Raw genomic sequence first — 27,705 nt, forward strand, 5'->3', positions numbered from 1 at the left:
CAATGGAAGATTATCTCAAGGCATTTATTAAGATATGGTGTAAGCTTTCATTATGGCAATTTGGAAATATTCAGAGAATCATAAGAACATAAAAAAACAAAATTCTGCAGGTTGATCATAGCAAATAGGAAATATGGGCAGTTCCAACACGTTAAACGATACTTATATACATTTATAAAATTGAAGAACCAGCTTATTTTGCTGTGAACGATATAGCATCGGTTATAGTTAAGACATTTTTTTCAGTAAAGTTAAAATGATATGTCTTTGGGCTGCGTGGAAAAGATCACGGAATTTCACGCCCGAATAAGGAAGAAAATTAAAGAATTGAACTTAATCCGTGGGATTTTTATTCTTGTGCTATGCTATCACTGCTGTACCTATCTACCCTACCAGAAAAACTGTTATTTTTACTAGCACACTTACATGTTAAATTAAGAGTAAGGAAGACAAAACCTCACACGTACAAAGCTGTTAACATCACATTTGCGACAGTCCTCTTAAGTTTGTGATAGAAAGTTTGTTCGGAGCGCTGATCGTTAAGTTGACAGTTCTGACTATCAGATGTCGTCTCAAATGATATATGTAGTCAGTGTTCTTGTAGCGTAAAGTGTTGGCATTTTGGTGCTTTTGGAGCCAGATCTAGCCCTTTTTTTTGCGTTTAGCTCCAAAATATCCGGCTTAGCCCACAGCCCTTTTTTTGGCCATTTTTAAAATTTTTGCCCTTTTTTGGCTCCAAATCTATTTCGGAAATATGTGGGTACGTATTGTGAAATTCCCTACAAGAAACGCTGATAGTTTTACTAATACACTCGCACTTGTTATTGACAATGCTGATCCTGCGATGACGTAAACATTGATACTCAAATTTATGTATGTTCCTTTGTTCGCGCACGCATGTCCACATGTTCCCAACGACAGCCTATAATCATGGAAAAGGACTCAAACTGGGAAAGCTTCGGACACCTGGTACAGAACAAAAGAACACATAGCAGATACCATTATGCATGTGAGACAGATACATAATTCTCAACGGAATTTTATGTATGCGAGAACAGTTTATCCGATTTAATCATGTTGTCACTACTGACTGTCATATGACAATCAAATGATTATCACGGTTGTTTTGTTATTTTTTAAATTCCTCCATTTTCAACCGACGAAAACCATATAAAAAATAAGTTAAAAAAATGAAAAAGAGAGCATTTCAAAGCTCCATGCTAAAAGAAAACAAATCGAAAATAATATTAACAAGTAAGGAAGGTTAAGTTCGGGTGTAACCGAACATTACAAACTCAGTTGAGAGCTATGGTGACAACATAAGGGAAAATAACCATGTAGGAAAATGAACCGAGGGAAACCCTGGAATGTGTTTGTATGACATGTGTATCAAATGAAAGGCATTAAAGAGTATTTTATGAGGGAGTGGGCCATAGTTCTATAGGTGGACGCCATTTAGGGATATAGCCATAAAGGTGGATCAGGGTTGACTCTAGAATGCGTTTGTACGATATGGGTATCAAATGAAAGGTGTTAATGAGTATTTTAAAAGGGAGTAATCCTTAGTTCCATAGGTGGACGCCGTTTCGAGATATCGCCACAAAGGTGGACCAGGGGTGACCCTAGAATTTGTGTGTACAATATGGGCATCAAACGAATGGTGTTAATGAGTATTTTAAAAGGGAGCGAGCCTTAGTTCTATAGGTGGAAGCCGTTTCGAAATATCGCCATAAAGGTGGACCAGGGGTGACTCTAGAATGTGTTTGTACGATATGGGTATCAAATTAAAGGTATTAATGAGGGTTTTAAAAGGGAGTGGTGGTTGTTGTATAGGTGGTCGCCTTTTCGAGATATCGCCATAAAGGTGGACCAGGGGTGACTCTAGAATGAGTTTGTACGATATGGGTATCAAATGAAAGGTGTTAATGAGTATTTTAAAAGGGGGTAATCCTTAGTTCCATAGGTGGACGACGTTTCGAGATATCGCCATAAAGGTGGACCAGGGGTGACCCTAGAATTTGTTTGTACAATATGGGTATCACAAGAAAGGCGTTAATGAGTGTTTTAAAAGGGAGTAATCCTTAGTTCCATAGGTGGACGCCGTTTCGAGATATCGCCATAAAGGTGGACCAGGGGTGACCCTAGAATTTGTTTGTACAATATGGGCATCAAACGAAAGGTGTTAATGAGTATTTTAAAAGGGAGTGGGCCTTAGTTCTATAGGTGGACGCCGTTTCGAAATATCGCCATAAAGGTGGACCAGGGGTGACTCTAGAATGTGTTTGTACGATATGAGTATCAAATTAAAGGTATTAATGAGGGTTTTAAGAGGTAGTGGTGGTTTTTGTATAGGTGGTCGCATTTTCGAGATATCGCCATAAAGGTGGACCAGGGGTGACCCTAGAATTTGTTTGTAAAATATGCGTATCAAAAGAAAGGTGTTAATGAGTTTTTTAAAAGGGAGTAATCCTTAGTTCCATAGGTGGATGCCGTTTCGCGATATCGCCATAAAGGTCGGCCAGGGGTGACTCTAGAATTCGTTTGTGCAATATGGGTATCAAACGAAAGGAGTTAATGAGTATTTTAAAAGGGAGTGGGCCTTATTTCTATAGGTGGACGCCTTTTCGGGGTATCGCAATAAAGGTTGACCAGGGGTGACTTTAGAATATGTTTGTCTCAAATGAAAGGTGTTAATGAGTATTTTAAAAGGGCGTGAGGGTTATTTCTATAGGTGGACGCCTTTTCGAGATATCTCCATAAAGGTGGACCAGGGGTGACTCTAGAATGAGTTTGTACGATATGGGTATCAAATTAAAGGTATTAATGAGAGTTTTAGAAGGGAGTGGTGGTAGTTGTATATGTGAAGGCGTTTTCCAGATATCGACCAAATGTGGACCAGAGTGACCCAGAACATCATATGTTCGATACCGCTAATTTATTTATATATGTATGTAATACCTGCCAAGATTTTAAGGGTTTTTTATTTCGCCCTGCAGAACTTTTTCTTTTTCTTCTACTTAATATGATAGGTGTCACAACCATTTTATAAAGTTTTTTCTAAAGTTATATTTCGCGTCAATAAAACAACCTTACCATGTTTCATCCCTTTTTTCGTATTTGGTATAGAATTATGGCATTTTTTAATTTTTCGTAATTTTCGATATTGAAAAAGTAGGCGTGATCATAGTCGGATTTCGGCCATATTTTATACCAAGATAAAGGGACTTCAGATAAGTACGTGAACTAAGTTTAGTTAAGATATATCGTTTTTTGCTCAAGTTATCGTGTTAACGGCCATGCAGAAGGACAGACGGACGACTGTGTATAAAAACTGGGCGTGGCATCAACCGATTTCGCCCATTTTCACAGAAAACAGTTAACGTCATAAAATCTATGCCCCTACCAAATTTCAAAAGGATTTGTTAATTTTTGTTCGACTTATGGCGTTAAAAGTATCCTAGACAAGTTAAATGAAAAAGGGCGGAGCCACGCCCATTTTGAAATTTTCTTTTATTTTTGTATTTTGTTGCACCATATTATTACTGGAGTTGAATGTTGACATAATTTACTTATATACTGTAAAGATATTAAATTTTTTGTTAAAATTTTACTTAAAAAAAAAATTTTTTTTAAAGTGGGCGTGCTCCTTCTCCGATTTTGCTAATTTTTATTAAGCGTACATATAGTAATAGGGGTAACGTTCCTGCCAAATTTCATCATGATATCTTCAACGACTGCCAAATTACAGCTTGCAAAAATTTTAAATTACCTTCTTTTAAAAGTGGGCGGTGCCACGCCCATTGTCCAAAATTTTACTAATTTTCTATTTTGCGTCATAAGTTCAACTCATCTACCAATTTTCGTCGCTTTATCTGTCTTTTGTAATGAATTATCGCACTTTTTCGGTTTTTCGAAATTTTCGATATCGAAAAAGTGGGCGTGGTTGTAGTCCGATATCGTTCATTTTAAATTGCGATCTGAGATAAGTGATCAGGAACCTACATACCAAATTTCATCAAGATACCTCAAAATTTACTCAAGTTATCGTGTTAACGGACGGACGGACGGACGGTCATGGCTCAATCAAATTTTTTTTCGATCCTGATTATTTTGATATATGGAAGTCTATATCTATCTCGATTCCTTTATATATGTACAACCAACCGTTATCCAATCAAACTTAATATACTCTGTGAGCTCTGCTCAACTGAGTATAAACAAGTAAGAACGGGACTGTCTTCGGCTGTGCCGAAGACTTCATACCTTTCATGAATGGGGCTGAACAATAATCTTATCCCGTTCGTAATCTCCGAATAATCGGATGTATAAGATAAGAAATATATAGTGAACAGATATACATACCTTAACGATTTTTAAGATAAATATAAAATAAAAAACAGGTAGGTACTTTGTGTGAGGATGCAAAGTTTCAGGTTTTTTGTGGTCTGCGTGTAAAAACTATGACTACGAATCACGTATTTCAACAATATATGACGTAAACGTAACTATTTGATGAATTTTGAAGCTTCTAGCCGTAAAAAGGGGGCAAAAATTAGAGTTTATATGGGGTATATAATATATATACCACCGATCTCTATGATTTTTTCAGACAACAATATATGCTATATACGTAAGCATATAGTGAAATTTGAAGCGTCTAGCTGTTAAAAAGGGGCAGAAATTGCGCAAAGTTTCTTAACTAAACAAATGGTTGTATGTGATATATACTATATATACCACCGATCTCAATGATTTTTTCAGACAACAATATATGCTATACACGTAAGCATTTGGTGAAATTTGAAGCTTCTAGCTGTTAAAATGGGGAAGAAATTGCGCAAAGTTTCTTATCTGAACAATCGGTTGTATGGGATATATACTATATATACCACCGGTATCTATGATTTTCTCAGACAACAATATATGATATACACGTAAGCATTTGGTGAAATTTGAACATATCTAAACGATTTTTAAGATAAATATAAAATAAAAAATAGGTAGGTAATCTGTGTGAGGATGCAAAGCTTCACGTTTTTTGTGGTCTGCATGTAAAAACTATGACTACGAATCACGTATTTCAAAAATATATGACGTAAACGTAACTATTTGATGAAATTTGATGAATTTTGAAGCTTCTAGCCGTAAAAAAGCGGTCAAAATGACAGTTTATATGAAGTATATAATATATATACCACCGATCTCTATGATTTTTTGACACAACAATACCTACTATTTACGTAAGCAATCGGTGAAATTTGAAGCTTATAACTGTTAAAATGGGGTAGAAATTGCGAAAAGTTTCTTATCTGAACAATCGGTTGTATGGGATATATACTATATATACCACCGGTATCTATGATTTTCTCAGACAACAATATATGATATACACGTAAGCATTTGGTGAAATTTGAACATATCTAAACGATTTTTAAGACAAATATAAAATAAAAAATAGGTAGGTAATCTGTGTGAGGATGCAAAGCTTCACGTTTTTTGTGGTCTGCATGTAAAAACTATGACTACGAATCACGTATTTCAACAATATATGACGTAAACGTAACTATTTGATGAAATTTGATGAATTTTGAAGCTTCTAGCCGTAAAAAGGGGGCAAAAATTAGAGTTTATATGGGGTATATAATATATATACCACCGATCTCTATGATTTTTTCAGACAACAATATATGCTATACACGTAAGCATTTGGTGAAATTTGAAGCTTCTAGCTGTTAAAAAGGGGCAGAAATTGCGCAAAGTTTCTTAACTGAACAATCGGTTGTATGTGATATATACTATATATACCACCGATCTCAATGATTTTTTCAGAAAACAATATATGCTATACACGTAAGCATTTGGTGAAATTTGAAGCTTCTAGCTGTTAAAATGGGGTAGAAATTGCGAAAAGTTTCTTATCTGAACAATCGGTTGTATGAGATATATACTATATATACAACCGATCTCTATGATTTTTTCAGACAACAATATATGCTATATACGTAAGCAATCAGTGAAATTTGAAGCTTATAGCTGTTAAAATGGGGTAGAAATTGCGAAAAGTTTCTTATCTGAACAATCGGTTGTATGAGATATATACTATATATACAACCGATCTCTATGATTTTTTCAGACAACAATATATGCTATATACGTAAGCAATCGGTGAAATTTGAAGCTTATAGCTGTTAAAATGGGTTAAAAATTTGTTTGTATTTTTTCCGAAAAGTACATTTAAAAACAAATTTAAAAAAAAAAAAAGATCCCAAACGGTCAATTTTTGAAAAAGTTATAGCATTTTGAAAACAAAAACGGTGTTTTTTTAAAAATTCATAACTTTTTTTGAGTTGGATGAAATATTTGAAAAAATTCTGAAAAACGTCTTTCGTAAGCTAGAAAAAGAAGAAAAACTTTCAGCCAATTCTAAAGGGGTCGGGTTCAAAATTGGTCGAAATGGGATGGAATACCCCATATACATATGGTTCTACTCTGAACTAATTTTTCTTCGAGTTATGGCTCCCGAAACATAAAAAATTGCTTAGTCATAAAAGGGGTGTTGCCACGCCCATTTTTTTTTTTTAATTTTAAGTTTTTCCTATTTATTGTTATAAATCCACTTGGGAAATGATTGATATAAAGCTCTTTTTTGCAAAGATATAGCCTATTCCGCGTCCCTTTTAAAAATCTTTTATAAAAAGTAGGCGTGGTCCTTAACCGATTTCGTTAATTTTTCTTCAAAGCATTCCTTTAGTACAGGCAACCTCACTGCCGAATTTTGTTACAATAGGTTTAACGATTTTTGATTTATGATTAATAATATTTGTAAAATTGATTTTATCACAAGTGGGCGGTGTAACGCCCATTTTTAAAAAAGTTTCCAAATTTTTATCAAGAGTCTCAATATTCAACATTCTAGATGTATTATTTACTAAATAATCAGGTTTTTTGTGTTTTCCAAAATGTTATATGTATATATAAAAAGTGGGCGTGGTTGTCATCCGATTACGCTCAATTTCAATACCAATCTATTCTGGATCCAGATACCAAATTTGGTGAAGATATCTCAATATGTACTCAAGTTATCGTGTTAACAGACAGACGGACGGACGGAAATGGCTCAATCAAATTTTTTTTCAATACTGATGATTTTGATATATGGAATTCTATATCTATCTCAATTCCTTTATACCTGTACAACGAACCGTTATCCAAAGTTAATATACTCTGTGTACAAGTACAGAGCTCTGTGAGGTTGGCACCTACTTTGGCTAGTAATTAAAAAAACCATATCTCATTCGTTTGTCCACCGTTTGTCCATATTTGTCCAGGAAAATTTTTCGCTTGTCCACCTTTTGTTAAAAAGTTATTTCAAAAAAACAAAAATCGTGTGTGAAGTTGGCACCTCCATTTGCGAGTACAGTGTACTCTCTCCTAACGGACACCTCTCTTAAGCGGACACCTCTCATAAACGGGCAATGCTTTCAGTACCAAAAAATCCTTAAGAATTTTTTAAGTTTTTCCCTTTTGAGCGGACAACCCTCCCATAACAGGACGCGGACACTTGCTTTTTACCCCAAAGCGCTTTTTAATTTCCCATAACCGGACAGCTTACAACACTTTTTTTTTCATTTACTCTTTACCATATTCGTACAGCTGTTGCTTATTCACTAATACGTGCACGGATGTAGGGCAATCCGCTAAATACGAAGAACTTGTTTGCAATACAGTAAAGAACATAAAAATGTATGTACCTATTGCATACACGTAGAGTATCATTGTAAACTTACCAAGTAGCGCAACTAACAGCTGATCGCTCAAAATTTACACACACACACACAAACGTCACTAATGGCCATATTACGGAAATCTTAGGGAAATTTAAGTTAAATTTTTCAACAGACATAAAATGGTATAATTTTGGAATATATAGCATCTAGGACACCTTAATTGCAGTAATTATAAGAAAATGTTTGCTTATACTCAAGTTTTTAATTATTTTTTCTAAATTTATTTTAAAAATATTTTTATTTGCCTTCAAATATTATAATTTATTAAATTTTGATGAGCTCGAGGCAGTTTAAAAATTGAAAGACAGTTTAAATGTTTATATTTCAATTTTATTTGGTCGATATTTCCATCTCATTCTGAGATCATCCTCAGGAAACAATTGAATATGTTTTACAGTGTCAGAATGAGATCGAAATATCGACCAAATAAAATTGAAATATAAACATTTAAACTGTGTTTCAATTTTTAAACTGCCTCGAGCTCATCAAAATTTAATAAATTCTAAATTTATCTTTAATATTAGCCGTGTTTTTTTTACACGTAAACGTCTATACGCTTATACTTTATATGGACTGCTAAGCGTCAAACTTTAAATACACCTCTGAAGTTGCTGCGCATAAAATGTGTACTACTAAATTTCAATACGCATTGTGCCCAGATGTAACTGAAATATGTGTTTTTGTTTCACCCTCTACACTAATTATATATATTCTATGTGTGTCCACAATTCATCGCAACTGATTTAGCTATATGTTATACACCGGCATACAACAGAGGGTTTTGTCTCCGCTTTTCGGTACACCCTGTTGCTGTAGCTAGTTGGTTAACCACTGCTGGGTCTCCTAAGCATTATCTAAGCGAGGATAGGCGTTTTTTTCACGCGCAAACGTAAAGGTATACGCGTGTATAAAAAAACACGGCTATTGATGCAATGATTGATCCAATGCAACTCTGCTCTTCCTACTGTTCTTCATTCCACTCTATTCGAGTGTCTCTTTCACTGAATTCGAGTGCCTTCCACTCTATTCGCAACATAACCTTAATTTAAGCTGCCAAACTATATAGTAAACAATGGTTAGTATCTTCTTGTGTGTGTACGTACGTGAATCGCAAATGCCTAAAGTAGTGTTGAGTATTAAAGACAAAGTTAATGTTATTGAAATTCATAAGAAAGAAAAACTATGTGTACGAGAGTTAGCAAAGAAATGTAAGATCAGCAAAACACAAGCTGCTATCATTATCAAAAACAAAGATCAAATTTTATGTTTGTGGGACACTGACGTCAACCCGGAGAGAAAAGGAGTCTGCTGAAGCCCAAAGGCCTTAATATTGATAAATTGTGCGACGAATGGTTTGTGAAGGCTCGAAATAAGAGCATTCCTCTGTCAGGCACACTTATAAGGAGCAAAGCTAAAGAAATTGCAGTGAGACTCAATTACGACGATTTTAGTGCATCATCCGGCTGGCTGGAAAGGTTCAAAAAACGTCACAACATAACTTTCCGTACAATTATTTTGAATATTTTGTACACAAAACTTTATTCTTTAATTTATGAACAAAGCTTTATGAACCTCCTAACTCAGTCTTATTTGTATGTATTAATATTCTTGTTTTGGAAATAAAACTGTTTAAACATTAATCAATAATACTTTTCTCATAAGCGGACACCTCTCATAAGCGGACAAATTTGGCAGTCTCTTAGGTGTCCGTTTAAGAGAGAGTACACTGTATTTAAAAAAACCAAATGCCACTCGTTTGTCCACGTTTGTCCAGAAAAAATTTTTGTTTGTCCACCTTTTGTCAAAAAGTTATAACAAAAATATTTGTTTTCGAAAAAACCCCAAAAATCTTTTGTTTCGCTTTATTGTGCTAAATCGTATGTCCGTCGTTTGCCCATCGTTTGTCCAGGAAAAATTTTCGTTTGTCCACCTTTTGTTAAAAAGTTATTTCAAAAAAACAAAAATAGTGCTTGAAGTTGGCACCTCCATTTAAGAGTAATTAAAAAAACCAAATGCCATTCGTTTGTCCAGGAAAATTTTCGTTTGTCCACCTTTTGTTAAAAAGTTATAACAAAAATATTTTTTTTTCGAAGAAAACCCAAAATTTTTTGTTTCACTTTATTGTGCTAAATCGTATGCCCGTCGTTTGTCCATATTTGTCCAGGAAAAATTTTCGTTTGTCCACCTTTTGTTAAAAAAGTTATTTCAAAAAAACAAAAATCATGTGTGAAGTTGGCACCTCCATTTACGAATAATTAAAAAAACCAAATGCCATTCGTTTGTCCACGTTTGTCCAGGAAAAATTTTCGTTTGTCCACCTTTTGTTAAAAAGTTATAACAAAAATATTTTTTTTTTTTTTCGAAAAAACCCCAACATTTTTTTTTCGCTTTATTGTGCTAAATCGTATGTCCGTCGTTTGCCCATCGTTTGTCCACGTTTGTCCATGAAAAAATTACTTGAGTCCACCTTTTGTTAAAAAGTTATAACAAAAATATTTGTTTTCGAAAAAAACCTAAACAATTGCTGCTCATGGAATTATGTGTAAATTCAATTGAGGCATTTAGTCTTTTTTTATGTGGAAGTATATGACAAACATTTGCTAACATAACGTGTTATAAAATTCGGCTTGCTCTTCTAAATCTCGAAGATCATTTTGCCGGGAAACTTCAAATTGCATGCGTACTAGTTTTTCGTACTAAAATTAAAAAAAAATTAAAAATGAGGTGCCAACTTCACACACGATTTTTTTTTTTTTAAATAACTTTTTAACAAAAGGTGGACAAACGAAAATTTATCCTGGAAAAACATGGATAAACGAAGGGCAAACGACGGACATACGATTTAGCACAATAAAGCGAAATAAAATTTGGGGGTTTTTTTTTCGAAAAAAAAAATATTTTTGTTATAACTTTTTAACAAAAGGTGGACAAACGAATATTTTTCCTGGACAAACATGGACAAACGAATGGCATCTGGTTTTTTTTAAATACTCGCAAAGGGAGGTGCCAACTTCGAACACCATTTTTTTTAAATAACTTTTTAACAAAAGGTGGACAAATGAAAATTTTTCCTGGACAAACGATGGGCAAACGACGGTCATACGATTTAGCACAATAAAGCGAAACAAAAAATTTTTGCGGTTTTTTCGTAAAAAAATATTTTTGTTATAACTTTTTAACAAAAGGTGGACAAACGAAAATTTTTCCTGGACAAACGTGGACAAACGATGGGCAAACGACGGACATACGATTTAGCATAATAAAGCGAAACAAAAAATTTTGGGTTTTCTTCGAAAAAAAAAATTTTTTTGTTATAACTTTTTAACAAAAGGTGGACAAACGAAAAATTTTCCTAGACAAACGAATGGCATTTGGTTCTTTTAATTACTCTTAAATGGAGGTGCCAACTTCAAGCACAATTTTTGTTTTTTTGAAATAACTTTTTAACAAAAGGTGGACAAACGAAAATTTTTCCTGGACAAATATGGACAAACGACGGACATACGATTTAGCACAATAAAGCGAAACAAAAAATTTTGGGGTTTTTTGAAAAAAAAAAATATTTTTGTTATAACCTTTTAACAAAAGGTGGACAAACGAAAATTTTTCATGGACAAACATGAACAAACGATGGGCAAACGGCGGACATACGATTTAGCACAATAAAGCGAAACAAACGATTTTTGGGGTTTTTTCGAGAAAAAAAAATATTTTTGTTATAACTTTTTGACAAAAAGGTGGACAAACAAAAATTTTTCCTGGACAAACGTGGACAAACGGTGGACAAACGAATGAGATATGGTTTTTTTTAATTACTCGCCCAAGTAGGTGCCAACTTCACAGAGCTCAAGTACAGCTGGGTATAAAAACAGTATTACTTATGTACCTCTCTTGTACCTTATTTTTTTACTCTTTTTTTTTTATTTTTTATCTTTTTGTACTAGATCTGATAACTCCGCCGCTCCTAGTATCCGCAGCCTTGACCTCGCAAGTGCAGAATACGAAAAAACAACGTGGAGTCCAAAAATTTTGATTTGTTAAAAAATTTTATTTGTTTTTGTTTTATCGGCCTATTAATAAAGGATTCGAGTTTCGATTCGAGCTCAAGGACAGAATAATAATTTTTTTGATAATTATTGCTTTTTTTTATTTGTTATCGTATATCTATCCCAATTCTATTCCAAAAAATAAAAAATAATTTTTCCATTATAAAAAAAAGAAATTAAAAAAAACAATAATTATTTCGAGCCTTGAGCTCGAATCGAACCTTGAATCCTTTATCAATAGGCCGATAAAATAAAAAACAAATTAAAATTAATTCAGCAAAAAATTGTAAGATTTAAAGACATCATAAAGAATGGACTGACAAAACATGCCAAAACGTATGTTTTAAAATTTTTGTTTTTTTTTTTTGCGTTACATTGGCGTTTCAGTTGCGCGCTATTTGTGGATTACAAACATAGTAATCAACACTTGGGTGTTTAAAGTCAGCTGTTGCTGCAACGTTGGCGCCAAAACGACGTAATTCGTTTGGGCCTTTTACACCAATCTGTGTTCAAAATCAACAAAAAAAGTCCTTAATAAAACACATTTACAAAAAAGAGTTTGAAAACAGAAGAAAGACAGTACAAAACAAGTTCCCAAAGACAAGAAACTCGATGCCCGCCGACAACAAAAATATTTGTGTGTAAACGGCGATTTAACAATATTTTTTGTCAATATTGTAACGAATTTACTTGCAAATCCTCTTATTTGCAATCTTCTGCTAACGTTCGTATCGCCAAACTGTTGAATAAATAACTGCAATATTGAATAATGTAAAAATGCCCTTTATTAAAGTACTTCACAATAACACTTATACTTTGCAACTAGCTTGCTTAATAACCAAACTGACTGATAGCTTAAATGAAACTCTACTATTGCCCGACAGATTGCGTGCTTAATCAAAAACTGACTGTAGCGCCTCTACCGGTGTCGCCTTTTATACTGTTCGGTTTACTCGTTGATATTTCCAGGCGGTTCTGTTCTAGAATCTACTAGTTGGTTATCTGGTATAAGTTTCGCAGCTATAACTACAGATGCACAGCTCATGCGCGTGTGTTTGTGAGCGACACTTCCACAATTATATTGCATATCTCAGATAAGATATCTGCATGTGTCTGTGCGCTGCTCCTCCGCTGCGTGTTCGTACATATGTGTAGACACAATGATTGAATTATTTATGTAGATACCTAATGATTGATTTATGGATGTGCATACAAGACACTCCCAGCATCGGCTTAGAGATGGCAGTACCCCTTAGTGTTGCTAATATTCGTAACACTGCCCTCCACCTAAGTCTGATCGTCCCGCTCAGACAAATCTCCCGATCTAAACGCCACTAGCATCTCCAAATGTACCACTCTTCTACTCTGTGGTTTCCCAATGGTTTGTATGCGGTAGATGGTATCACTGATCATCTTCACAACTTTGTACGGGCCTTCCCAACTGCACCGAATCTTGGATGGAACACCTTTCCGCCGGTGAGGGTTGTATAGCAGTACCAAATCTCCCTCCAAGAAACCTTCCGAATTAAAGTTCTTATCATGCCAGTGTTTGATCTTACTACTCATTACCCTGGGCCGTTCCCTCACACTCTGTTGTTTGGCCAATGAACTACTTCGTAGAGCGCTTGACGGATTGGCTTCGCATAATCAGTATCGTTCCCACGTTTCACAACAGTAGTGCGCTCCGGCTTGAAATTACCCTCGCATTTTTTCTGAGAAATTCGTTACTTCGTTTTTGTGCGTCCATCAGGTTTTGTCAATGCCAGTGTTTCTCTCGCAGGTACTTTTGATTTTGCTTTATTTGGCCCATTCGATCTATCAACCTTTGCCTTTGAATTTCGTGGTCTTTGTCGAGTCTTCTCCACCAGTACTCGATTACTACTGAACCCTTTCTGCAAACTGAAGTTAAGTGGTATATCCTGGTTCTTATAACGCATCACGATCTTGATTTCATGCTCAACCAAGAAGTCCACTCCCAATATGACTTCATCAACGATCTCCGCCACAACGAATTTGTGTAGAACTGTGACCTTTCCAATCAAGACTTCACATACCACTTCTCCCTGGACATGGTTATACTCGCCAGTGACCGTACGCAACCTTGCTCCAGGTAACGTTTTTACTCTCCTGTTGACCAAGTCAGATCGAATTAAGGAATGAGATGCGCCCGTATCTACAGTCAGTACATGTTCTTTGCCATCCACATTCCCTCTGACGGTAAGACTGCTCGATTTTCTACCAATTTGCGACACAGATATCACAGGACATTCAATAGCTGGAGCTAGCTCTCGATCTCTACATCTTACTCGCTCTTGCTCATCCCCTCCAGCTTTGTTATTAAGACCACCCATGCTGTTGAAACCACTAGGAGCAAGATTGCAATGACGTGCAATGTGACCGGCCCTCCCGCATTTGAAGCATTTGATAACTTTTTCACTCCGCTTTTGCGATCCTTTCAGCGCCTTCAATATTGCGTCTACCCACTCTGGCCTTTCTACTTCCACACGACGTGCTTTGAAAACTGGCTAACACAGAAGCGACGCTGTTTCCTGAATCAAAGCATGTGATACCGTTTCTGCGAATGTTGGCTTTGGGTTTGCGTATGTAGCTCGCTTCGTTTCCACATCTCGTATGCTATTTATGAAGCTCTGGATTTTTACCCTTTCAGTGTATTCCACGGGTTCGTCCGCATTTGCAAGATGAGCCAACTCTCAATATCTGAAGCAAACTCCTGCAATGTCTCATTTGCTTTTAGGTAGCGGTTTTGCAGCTCAATTTGGAATATCTGTTTTCTATGCTCGCTTCCATAACGTCGTTCTACAGCAGCCATCAATGCTTCATAACTGTTCCGTTCGTACTCTGGAATCGTCTGTAAGATTTCGGCAGCTGGTCCTTTCAATGCTACGAAGAGTGCAACAACTTTATCTTCCGCATTCCAGTTGTTCACTGCTGCGGTTTTCTCAAACTGTAGCTTAAAGACCTGGAAAGGAACAGAACCGTCAAAGGATGGTGTTTTTACCTTTGGATTACTCGCTGAAACTGTTGGACGATTTAGTTGTAACTGCTCGCTACGTCCTCTCAAAGCATCCACCTCGGCCTCGATTTTATCCTGTTGACCACTGAAGCCTTCATGAAACTGGGTTAGTTTTTCTTCCATATGCGCTTCCAGTTTAGATGATATACGGACTGCCTGCTCTTCTAGTTGTGTGGAGATCTGAGATGATATCTGTGGTGAAATTTGTGCCGACATTTCTGAAATACGTGTTTCTTGTGCTTCAATCTTTGATGTTATACGTGTCTCCTGTGCTTCCATCTTGGATGTTAAACGTGTCTCTGGCGATTCCAGTTGAGAAGCCACTGTCGATGTTTGAGCAGATATTGCAGCCAAAATCATGTTCAAGTCTGTGCTCGTAACTGTCTGCGTAACTGTCTCTTCCATTTTTGTTGCTTCCTCGCCATCAAGATGAAAGACATACTCTTCCACGTCAATTCCTTCTAATTCCATTGCCTGTCGTAGACGTTCCTGAAGTTCTAGTTTAATGCCGGTTGTATTCAATCTACGGCTCTCCAACTCCTTCTTCAGTTGCTGGATCTTCAATTCACTTAACTTTGGCATGTCCAAGATGTATTCGAAGTCTTCGGAATTTATTCAAAAATTCCTCTTCTGATACCAATTGTAACGAATTTACTTGCAAATCCTCTTATTTGCAATCTTCTGCTAACGTTCGTATCGCTAAACTGTTGAATAAATAACTACAATATTGAATAATGGAAAAATGGCTTTTATTAAAGTACTTCACAATAACACTTATATTTTGCAACTAGCTTGCTTAATAACCAAACTGACTGATAGCTTAATTGAAACTCTACTATTGTCCGACAGATTGCGTGCTTAATCAAAAACTGACTGTAGCGCCTCTACCGGTGTCGCCTTTTATACTGTTCGGTTTACTCGTTGATATTTCCAGGCGGTTCTGTTCTAGAATCTACTAGTTGGTTATCTGGTATAAGTTTCGCAGCTATAACAACAGATGCACAGCTCATGCGCGTGTGTTTGTGAGCGACACTTCCACAATTATATTGCATATCTCAGATAAGATATCTGCATGTGTCTGTGCGCTGCTCCTCCGCTGCTTGTTCGTACATATGTGTAGACACAATGATTGAATTATTTATGTAGATACATAATGATTGATTTATGGATGTGCATACAAGTCACTCCCAGCATCGGCTTAGAGATGGCAGTACCCCTTAGTGTTGTTAATATTCGTAACAATATTGTATTTTAAAGGGAAAACTACGCCTACAGCGCTCACTACTTTGTTTATATGATCACGGTGCCACAGAGATCTCTGTCATATATCAACGGACTTGTACTGTTATTCTTATATTGACGAAAGTCTGTCATTTTTACAGTTTTTATGGGTGTTGTTAGGGTCACAGTAATGATGGTTAAGATAACAGCGCTATGGCTTACGTGATGTTTTTCTTTGTTGATTTGCCTGTTGGTTTCAACAATTTGTACGAAGTTGATTCTACAGCTATTTCCGATGTATAAACATTTACAGAAAATTTCGGTTAAATTGACCAGAAATTTGGTTAATTTTACCAACTTTCAGTGTAATGAAATTACATTGTTTTGTTAATTTTGAAACTGTTTTCGTCAAGCCTAAACATGGTGAACATGTCCAGTGTGCAAAGATGAGTACCGTTCTATGTCCCAATAGCTCAATAAGCAGTGGTTTCAGTTTAAATTTCATTTTGCGAATTGTTATCGAGATTTCACTGCAGTTATGTACAGCAATATGTAAAGTAACGTGATGTAATATGTAAGTAAATGTGGTCGTGTAAGTCTGTGTAAGTTTCATATACTATTTCAGCTATGAGTACAATTGTTGTTGTTGTTGTTGTTGTAGCGATAAGGTTGCTCCCCGAAGGCTTCGGGGAGTGTTATCGATGTGATAGTCCTTTGCCGGATACAGATCCGGTACGCTCCGGTACCACAGCACCATTAAGGTGCTAGCCCGACCATCTCGGGAACGATTTATGTGGCCACATTAAACCTTCAGGCCATCCCCTCCCTCCCCACCCCCAAGTTCCATGAGGAGCTTTGGGTCGCCAGAGCCTCGTCTGTTAGTGAAACAGGATTCGCCGCGGATAGGTGAGGTTGACAATTGGGTTTGGAGAAGATATATATTGCGCTGGCAACCTGAAGGGTTACGCTACACACCCCTTGAATCTGGTATTTTAGTCGCCTCTTACGACAGGCATACCTACCGCGGGTGTTGCCGCCATAATTAACACTTAATGTGAACATGATATTAGTTGAATTCATTTGTAATATTAAACCTTGTACTTATTTAATGCAGGCTTGGAAACCCTAAAAGTCTATCTTCTCTCAGGCAACTCTGAACGAATGTCATATTCGGGCAAGAGTTGGTAATTGTCATCGTCATTTGATAAAAAGAGAGAAGAGAGAGAAGATAGATTAAAATTTTTAAAGCCTGCTGCGCTAATAATTTTATTGTAAATTAATAAATAATAACGTTAAATTTAGCTTGCTTGAAAACAATATTCCTTCTCTTACTCCGTGAACAATTCTTTAAAAATTTAAATTGCGATTGGAGATTATTACTTGGATTAGCTATACCGACCAATCTTCGGCAACGCACGTGCCGCCAAAACTTTGATAGAAAAAGCGGCAACGACGAAGGCATTCGCAAGAATAAAATCCAATAAAATCAACAGCATCCGCATTTAAAATCATACATTTTCTTTGCGAATCGATCCATTTGCGATTTAACGCTTGTAAACGCGTGTTCGTATTTCAGGAGTCTCAACTTAATATACTTCATCATCAAGCATGTGCATTTGCAATGTCTGCGGAAAAAAGGCAGATGCTAGTGGTACTGAGGATTGGGTGCAGTGCGACGACTGCGAACTATGGTTCAATTTCGAATGTGCTGGAGTAGACGCTAGCGTGCAAGATCGCGACTGGAGTTGTGCTTCCTGTACTCAGGCACCTAGTGTGGACGCACCACACACTTCTGCAAACGCAATGCAGCCAGCAACTACAACAATAACAACAACATCGGCTGCTACACCAGCACCAGCGACCACATCGATTAATGCCAACCTCGAAAATCAGAGAGATACTAGCTCACTAAAATTAGCCGCAGTACCACGCCATGCTATGAACGAACCTGGTGATCAACAAAGGCTCATGCTGGCCATGGTCGAAGAGCGAAGAGCCGCCGAGGAACGATTTATAGAACAAAAATATAACATACTTTCACAGATGAACAACGCTGGTTTATCAACGTCGAATCTTTTATCATCGATGCAACATGCATCAAACAATGGGCCATCAAGTGCTCAAATAGCTGCAAGACAAGCCATCCCCAAAGACTTACCAACGTTCAGTGGTGACCCGGAAGAGTGGCCGATGTTTATAGGTACATTCGACCACAGCACATCCGTCACTGGGTTTTCAGATGTCGAAAACATGCTCCGGCTACAAAGGTGTCTAAAAGGGCGGGCACATGATTTGGTGAAAGATAAACTTCTCTTGCCGACGATGGTTCCGGATGTCATAAACACATTAAAAATGTTTTTTGGTAGGCCAGAACACATCTTGGAGAGGATGATCGACAAGGTACGAAAGCTTCCTTGTCCGAAAGATAAACTTGAGTCACTTATAGAATTTGCACTCGCGGTGCGTAACATCTGCGCGACAATGGAGACGTGCAAACTCGAAGCACATCTAAACAACCCAATGCTGGTAAAAGAACTTGTAGACAAATTTCCAAATCACCTCAACTGGGCGATGTATCCTCGCGACAATGTTTCACCATCCATCAAGGTATTCAGCGATTGGTTGTATCGTATAGCCGAAGGGGCATCAACAGTTGTGTCGCCAGCGTTTATGTACAAAACGGGCTCAATAAACACGCACAGTAGCAACGACAGCCGCGGATCAAAGACTCAGTCTAAAGAGGTTCAAAGTAACGTTATCGAGTCTCAACCAAAGCAGACCATGAAATATATTGCGTGTGGCGCATCGGACCATTCCGCTGCGCACTGTACACAATTTCAAAACGCATCGGAAAAAGAAAGGTGGAACATGGTAAAGGCCAATAAGGCTTGTTATACGTGTCTCAAAAGTCACCGCAAAAGTTGTTTTTCAAAAAAGAAGTGCGGCGTTAATGGCTGTATGTTAAAACATCACCCGTTGCTTCACAGCGATCGTACACAAAAATCTGAAAACAAGACCAATGATCAAACAGTTGTAAGTACGCATCAGAGCGGCAATCATAGTACACAATACTTTCGATGACGTGCATACGGTTGAAAACATCGCTTTGCCCAAGCAATCCATGAACGCAGAAGAGCTTCAATCTAAGTATTCGCACCTAAGAGGTATTCCTCTGCCGTCATATTCGGACATTCGACCGATGCTGCTCATCGGCACCGATAATTGGAAAATTGTTGTTCCGCGTAAAATACGCGAAGGCAAGCGAAGCGAACCTATCGCGTCAAAATGTTTGTTGGGATGGTGCGTTCAAGGCACTTCGAATGCAGCGAGCTACGTGACGATGCATCACTGTGATTGTGGGTGGCAAGAGCTCAACGACGTCGTTAAAGATAGTTTTAACCTAGACGCAGTAAAACCACACAATCTGCAGTCTAATGATGATAAGAAGGCTATGGAAATTCTAGGTCGAACTTGCACAAAAACAGATGGACGTTTTGAAATTGGCCTTTTGTGGCGCAACGAAAACGAGTCGCTACCCGAAAGCTACACGAACGCATTAAACCGTCTTACATGTTTAAAAAACAAAATCAGTCGACAGCCAGAAATGTATGATAAAATCAACGATCAAATAGACAATCTAATTCGAAAGGGATATGCGCTACAACTATCAGAAAACGAAATGGCAGTTAAGCCTGACCGCACTTTGTATTTACCGATATTTATAGCTCTTAATCCCAATAAACAAAATAAGGTGCGACTTGTGTGGGACGCTGCCGCAAAGTCTCATGGCAAATCATTAAATGATTTTTCGCTAACCGGGCCGGATTTACTAAAACCACTTGTCGAGGTACTTCTAGCATTCAGAGTTGGTCAGGTGGCCGTGTGCGGTGACATCGCGGAGATGTTTCACAGAATCAACATCCGCGATGAAGACATGCACGCGCAACGGTTCATGTGGTACGATAAGTCGAACAACCAAACAAAGGTATACGTTATGCGCGCAATGACTTTCGGCATAAGTTGTGGGCCCTGTATCGCCCATTATGTCCGAAATAAAAATGCAGAGGAGTATCGCAACATATATCCACGCGCATATGAAGCCATCAACAATGCGCATTATGTCGACGATTACATTGACACGGAAGACAACGACGAGGCAGCCTTGGAGGTAGCGGAACAAGTCCGTAAAGTCCATCTAGCCGGCGGATTCGAAATACGTAATTGGGCATCAAATTCAGTAGTTGTTCTAGCAAAGCTACTTGGCGGCAACCCAGGCGTGCAAACATCAGTCGAGTTTGGAGAAACCGAAAAAATACTAGGTATGTATTGGAACCACAGTCTGACGTTTTTAAATTTATTCTCAGGTTCACCCGACTGCGTCGAGATTTGTTCACACAGGACGTAGTTCCAACTAAAAGGGAAGTACTCCAAGTACTGGTGTCGGTTTTCAATCCTTTGGGGCTGTTAGCACGCTATACAGTGGGGCTAAAAATATTGATCCAACGAGTCTGGCGAGCAAATATTGGGTGGGATGAAGAACTTCCCGAGACACTATACGAAGACTGGTTAAAATGGAGGCAACTTTTACCACTGATTGAAGCGGTGGAAATTACGAGATGCTACTCACGTAATTTGAAATTCGCTACCGACGTCGGCATTCATACGTTCGTTGATGCCAGCGAACATGCCTATGCTGCAGTTTGCTATGTGAGGGTACGCCAAGGAGACGACGACGACGTGTCATTGATAGCGGCAAAAAGTAAAGTCGCTCCATTAAAACCAATCTCCATTCCTCATTTGGAACTGCAAGCCGCCGTAGTGGGAGTACGCTTGACGCAAAAGGTAATAAAAATACGTGGGCTTGAACACCGAAACACCACGTATTGGTCAGATTCCAAAACCGTACTGCAATGGCTTAATATGGACCCACGCAGCTTTCAGCAATTTGTAATGCATCGCGGCGGAGAGATCCTAGAGAGTTCCGACAGCAAACAGTGGCGCTGGGTTCCTACGAAGCTGAACATAGCCGATCTAGCCACAAAAATCAACAGCGCGGTCGATGACAAACAGTGGCTGAAAGGGCCTAATTTCTTATTTCTACATAGTAGCATGTAGCCGAGTTCCGATATGCATAGCGAGGTATTAGATACCACCGAGCTTCGAAAGTGGGTATGCGTAATCTATAAAGTCGCACCAATAGCTCTCAATGTTGAGTATTTTTCAAAGTGGCGCAATCTATATAGAGCAGTTGCGACCTTCATCTTGTACATATTCAGGTTAAAATCCATACGAATAAGGCGCATCATGCCAAAAGAAGTTACACCAGATATGATTGATTCCGCCGAAAATATTCTCTTCAAACAAGCACAAGCTGAAATTTACTCATCGGAAATTAATGTACTGTATGCGGGTCACACGCTAAGCAAGCAAAGCAAATTATATCCGCTTAACGCTTATCTCGACGACAAGCGTATTCTGCGCATACGAAGCAGATTAGATTCAATTAACGAGCACACGGATACCATCGTACTGCCGAGAGAAAGCTACATAACGTTTCTGATCGTTAGAGATTACGACGAAAAGAACCATCATATGGCACACGAAACAGTCATTAATAATGTGAAAGGCAAATATTGTATTCCGCGTCTACGAGTATTGTACAATAAAATACGAAAATCTTGCCAGAGGTGTAAAATTAACAACGCCTTACCAGAACTTCCTCAAATGTCGCCGATACCAGCTGCAAGGTGAGCCAGTCCCGCATATTGAGAGCAATTAAGAAAAACAAATCTGAAGGTTATAAAACAATTTCACACCTACAGTGCAAAAAATATTCACTTTCTCTTACATTGCTCGAAAACTCAGCCGCCACATACAGTTATCAGTTGTCACCGAAACTGTCTAAACCGTAGGCCGAAGAAATCAAGTAACTAATGAAAAAGGCTCGAAAAAGGATTTAAATCAGCTTCTTTAGGGGCAGGGTTCACTATCTCCGATTGACTGACCGGCTCATTCATTGACAGAAATCTATCGGTTTTGTGATGATCATATAATACCGTGCAGTGGGTTTAGTAAAAAATCATCTCATAGAGTCTGTAGTAAAGCCATCTCTGATTATGACATAAGAACTGTTAAGTACAGTCGTCATATGCTTTATTTTTGTGAAGAGTGCGTGGACATGTCGGATAAGCACGGTTAAGCTTTAGACGCGATTTTTGTGGACCCGAACCAAAGGTTCGAAATACTAACTAGTGCTTTTGACAATAAACTAAAAAATCTGTCTAAACAATTCCCGTTTAAAAAATCAAATAATGGCATCTCTGCAGTCACCCAACAACAAAGTTGATACTGCTGAGAATTAAGGTTGTGCGAGTGGCAGAAATAGTGCATTATTTATTTCTCCTCTTTCTATGCCATCCAATAGCATTGCTAATCACCGTTTGTAAAATAACCTTATTGAAATTCCCACTCCTTTGAAAGTATACAGCAAAGCCGCGTGACATCGTATTTGTATTTTTTACGAGGAAGGATGTTACGCTTTAAGATGTTCCCATGGTTTTAATATAAAATATGATTAAAACATAGCACATAAAACGAAAAGGAGACTCCATAATTTTACGCCTCGGGTCGGTTTTGACTCACAGTGCACTTGCATTACAACTTATTGTTAATAATATTAATAATTAATAATATTAGCAGTTTCGATAGGTCACTAAGCTGCTAGTAAATAAATGCACAACAAAATCGAAGTAAACGAACCTCCAAATTTAGGAGCTAACTTCACATCAAACGCAAATTTTTCCTAGAAAAACATGGATAAACGATGGGCAAACGGCGGACAAACGATTTAGAACAATAAAATACAAATTTTTGTTATACTCAGCTGAGCAGAGCTCACAGAGTATATTAATTTTGTTCGCATAACTGTACCCCGTAACGGAATAAACTACTCGAGATAGATATAGACTTCTATATATCAAAATGATCTAGGCGAAAAAAGAAATTTTATTTAGCCATGTCCGTCCGTCCGTCCGTTTGTCCGTAAACACCATAACTTGAGTAAATCTTGAGGTATCTTAATGAAATTCAAAAAACTTATCGAAATACAAACTGGTTCGTTTGTTTTTAATGAAATATAATATATTTTTCTTGTGTAAGCTTCTAAAACCTGGGACACTAGCTTTTTCGAAATGTTTATTTGCCTTTTTTTTCAAATTTGCTATATATGTGAATGACTCCTCGGACGAATAGGCTGACGAAGGACCGATGAATTTTTTCCAATTTTTTTTCATTCGACTTTCATAGGCTATAGCAAAAAAACGCTACACGCTACCTCCGATCAAGTTGAAAGAGGCTACCGAAAAAGTCTGATTTTTTTCGTGAAGTTTCACCCTCAAAATATCTCTCTGGATCCGCCCCTGATACAACTTATATTCCTTATAGAATTAAGGTCTGATGCCCTAAGACTTTAGGCCATATGAAATAAGTGTTATATAAGGTTACAGTTTTTTGCTTTTTATTCTTACCTTGAGCACGATATTTGGTTCTATTTGGATATCGCCAACTCGAAGCCATAACTGCATTTAGTATTTTTTTTGTATAAAGTTGTACTTAAATTTGCAATAAATTGAATGGTTGATTTTTATGATTTCCACTACATATGCTATTAGAGATTTTCTTATCTAAGCATAGATGATGCACATTTCGCACGCGTTGTATATAAACAATTTTTGATAAATTTGTGCAATATGCACTTTTAGCATTCAATATTTCACGTGTGTAAGTACATTTGTTAAAGTATATTTCAATTCATATATTTACGTATACAAAGTACTGTTGTTCAAATCTACTAAATAATAAATATATAGAAATTTACTCGAATTTATCATTAAATCAGAGTGGTTTGAGCGGTTTGTTTGAAACATAACGTTAAATTTCCACAATAAATTTATTTAATTCTGTTGCACTTTTCTGCCTTTTTTACCCTCGTGCATTTTCACTTGCGTGCATAGCACAACACATTTTTTTAATATCACTTTTTCAAAGTATCTCTCTAAGGCCCGGTTTATAAGTGGTTGGTTAAGCTAAGCTTAAACTAAGCTTGTTTAAACTCTAGTCAAATTTAAACTCCAGTTAAACTACTGAGCAGTTTCTCAGTCACAGTTTAAAGCCACCCTTGGGGTTGGGCTGTTTTGTGCGGCAACATTGGTTTTTTTATTATCTAGATAATTTTAGATACGACAATAGCTGGAATTTGTTTACCCAACAAGCATGGAAAAAAATTCTCCGGCTAAATATATATCTAGTTCCAACATCATTATTTAATTTTTCTTAAACCAGATAGTTCTCGAGTTGATATCCAACTTCATACTACATTCACTATGCAACCTTTGAGAAATTTTGTAAAATTAAAAGTTTTCCTGATTTTAATCGGGGATTGCCCGTATTGCTTTTTTTTTTTTTTTAAATGTATCAAAACATTTATTTGAAGCAATTTTTTAATTTTATAATTTATTTAATAATTTGGGAAAAATTAAAAAAATTGTTCCCAAATTATTAAATAAATTATAAAATTAAAAAATTGCTTCAAATAAATGTTTTCATACATTTAAAAAAAAAAACAAAAAACAAAAAAACAAAAGCAATACGGGCAATCCCCGATTAAAATCATACAAACAGACAAAATTGGTTAATTCGTTGTAGTTCTATAAATAGAACAAAAACAGCAACAAAACCAAAGTTTCTTTGAAAACCGCCGTACCAAGCATAGCTTTAACACATAATTGCATACGAAGTATGCAATGTGTAAAAGATTAAAATATGCAAAAAGAAGGCAATTGGGAAAAACTTTACAACAACTAAGGCATGACGTAGCTGAATGTGTTTATAACCATTTCAACTATCGTAGGAGTGCGGGTTCGACTCCCACTCCCGGGAGAAAAGGCTTTGAAGAGATTTGCAAGGTATAATCGAAACAGCTGTCCCCTTGTCCGTCCTGATGTCACGTTGTTTAAATTTTTCCCAAATTATTAAATAAATTATAAAAGTTTTCCAGTTGATCTCCAACGTCATTAATATTTTCCAATTGTTATTCTAATTTCGGGAGATTTTAAGAAATGTACAGTTCTCAAATGAATATTCAACCCATTTCTCCAGTTGATATCTTACATTATATATCGAGTTCAGATGGAGTTGAAAAAAATCTCCAAGGAGGTACCACCAAAACGAACCGCTGTTTATTGTGAGAAATAAACACCTGGCTGATAGCAGTAATGAAGCGTAATTAATTAAGAATAAATTATATAGGCGGCTGCCGTGGTGTAATGGTAGCGTGCTCCGCCTACCACACCGAAGATCCCACATCAACATCATTAAATCTTACATTTGAGTCCAGTTAGAGAACCACAAATTGTTAATTACATTTTTTCAACGTAAGTAATAGCAATTTTGCTTTATAAAAAGTTTCCTCTTTTGCTGAGTACGCTATGATTCTCGAGTTCAGCCACTGTTTCGAAAAAACTCTCGAGATTTTAGGAGTATGCCTAGTTATCAACATGAGCTCTAATGATACTCAAGCCTAAATGCTTGTTGGGTATATTCGACGCCATTTCGTACGAATACAAATAACTGACAGGTTAAGTTAGAGTTTAAACCAGGCATGCTTAACCAACGAACCGATATCATTTCGTTATGATAATTAACGTTAGTGAACGAAACAAAGTCATTTCGTTTCGTTTATTAATGTTAAGAACGTCAAATTAACGAAATGATTTTGTTTCGTTTTCTGCCATATCAAAACGAAATCAAATCGTTTATGTTGATTATTAATTTCAAACTATGCTGACAAAGCTGATTGATGGCGGAGTCATTAAAGGTGAAAGCATTAGCCAAGCTGATTGCAATTTTTCTCATGAATTTGGACAGTACGAACATTTCTCAGTTACGCAAACAAATTGCATGCAGTTTGTGTGTGTATGTCCGCTTGCTGTTACCACCTTACGGCTTCACCATGGCTATAGCATTGCCAGCACAATTGAAACATAAAGTATCACGTTTTTGTTAACGTTTTCAACGATAACGAAAGCTTTTCGTTTCGGTTAAAAACGAGATACAATTTATCTTGATAATTTCTTTATCGATAATATTTCGAAGTGTTTCAACAGAAACGGTGGAAATTTTTTGATAAACGATTAGCTTAACGTTAAGGTGCATCCCTGGTTTAAACCTGGCAGATCGGCCGCTTAAGCTTAGCTTAAACTTCAGTTAAAGTAGACTGAAAAACTGCAGAATAAGTTTAAGCATAGTTTAACTGACAAACTGAGTTGAACTTGTATTGAAAAACCGGCCCTAAATGTCGAAACTGCATTAAAAATGTTAAGAGTATTCCTTTATTTATTTGGTATTTTTTATTGGAGCAAAGCTACATATTTATTTGTACAAATTTATTGTTTATTTTGGAGTAATGACTTTTTATATTTTGCATTCCACACGATGTTAAGTTATCTCAATAAAAAATTAAAAATATTAGTAACAATTTTCCACATAAACATTTTTTCAATTCATTCATAAATCACAACTGCATATGACATATATATGTACATATGTATGTGTATATGTATCAGATGAAATGACGGAAATATTATTACTGAACATTTGAACAATTCACATGTTTTACCAAATCTTTTTTTAATTTTGCACTTGCATATTTACCTCTTAATCTCATCCACTGTTGCCACTTTTGTCCATTTGGACCAAAAATGGTCCTTTCCAACCCCATTGTAAATATTGCTCCTTTTTAGCCAAGTAGTCAAGATTTTGGTATTTTTCTTTCTTTTTCACTGCAGTCAAATTGCAGAGTGGGGCTCAAAAATTGCCTGATAGAGAAGAGCGTCTTGTTAACTTGCTAGCGGATAATTTAGGCAAACACAAACTAAAAATGACGTCGGATTTTACAGAGAACGAGTTTTGGTTGTTTTGGTGGCTAGATACTTCGATCGATTATCAAGCACTTTTCGTTTGAGAATATATCGACGTGCCATACGAAAGGTGACACTTTCAAAATTTTTTTTCATAGGAAAACTGTTAAATGCGTGTTGAGAACCAATGGGAGGCGGTTCGACTGTATTGCCCCTCTTTATATCACCCAATGAAAATAGCCGCTTAAAAGTAGACAGCATGATAATCCTGTCGCGGTAGACGGTTAAGATATCACACTTGTGTTGTACACAATGCACAGTACTTTTGATTTGAAGAGTTCAAATAAAGCTTTGTTCGATTTGCCTTATGCTCTATAAATTTTGACGATCCGTTGCCATCTTATCCCTCTCGTTGCAAACTTAGCAATTTGCAATCACTTGAAACAAGGAGAACGGTGCAGCTAGACTTGTTTGTCTATGAGCTCCTTGCAGGCTCTTTGGACAGTCCAGCTCTTCTTGGCAACATTCCGTTTAATGTGCCCCTAAGAACTTTTCGCTCATTCCTAATGTTTTATTTGTCTGCTAGTCGGTTCAATTAAATCCAATCCAATTTAAACGAATCTTCCGCGCCCTCATCGAACTTAATAGACTCTCAAAGGTTGTAAATATTGATTTCTCTTTGTCCAGAGACACCTTAAAGT

The 27,705-nt window shown here is 36.9% G+C and overlaps 1 protein-coding gene across 18 annotated transcripts in view; it reads right to left on the reverse strand.

The window, feature by feature from the left end:
- The window catches only part of rictor (rapamycin-insensitive companion of Tor), a 152,828-nt gene that overhangs the window by 108,830 nt on the left and 16,293 nt on the right, over nucleotides 1-27,705 (reverse strand). For 10 of the 18 annotated variants that reach the window (XM_067786018.1, XM_067786013.1, XM_067786012.1 and 7 more), the window contains exons 2-3: nucleotides 26,799-26,962; nucleotides 23,615-23,937 (exon numbers count right to left, since the gene is read on the reverse strand). The exons of 2 other annotated variants lie outside the window; for them this stretch is intronic. In XM_067786018.1, the coding sequence (XP_067642119.1) occupies nucleotides 23,615-23,663 (49 nt within the window). In that variant the 5' untranslated portion in view covers nucleotides 23,664-23,937; nucleotides 26,799-26,962. The remainder of the gene's footprint in view (nucleotides 1-23,614; nucleotides 23,938-26,798; nucleotides 26,963-27,705) is intronic. 6 more of the 18 variants (XM_067786019.1, XM_067786017.1, XM_067786014.1 and 3 more) reach the window with 4 other exon arrangements.

This window comes from Eurosta solidaginis, chromosome 4, assembly GCF_040869045.1.
Source record: "Eurosta solidaginis isolate ZX-2024a chromosome 4, ASM4086904v1, whole genome shotgun sequence".
Classification (NCBI taxonomy): Eukaryota; Metazoa; Arthropoda; class Insecta; order Diptera; family Tephritidae; genus Eurosta; species Eurosta solidaginis.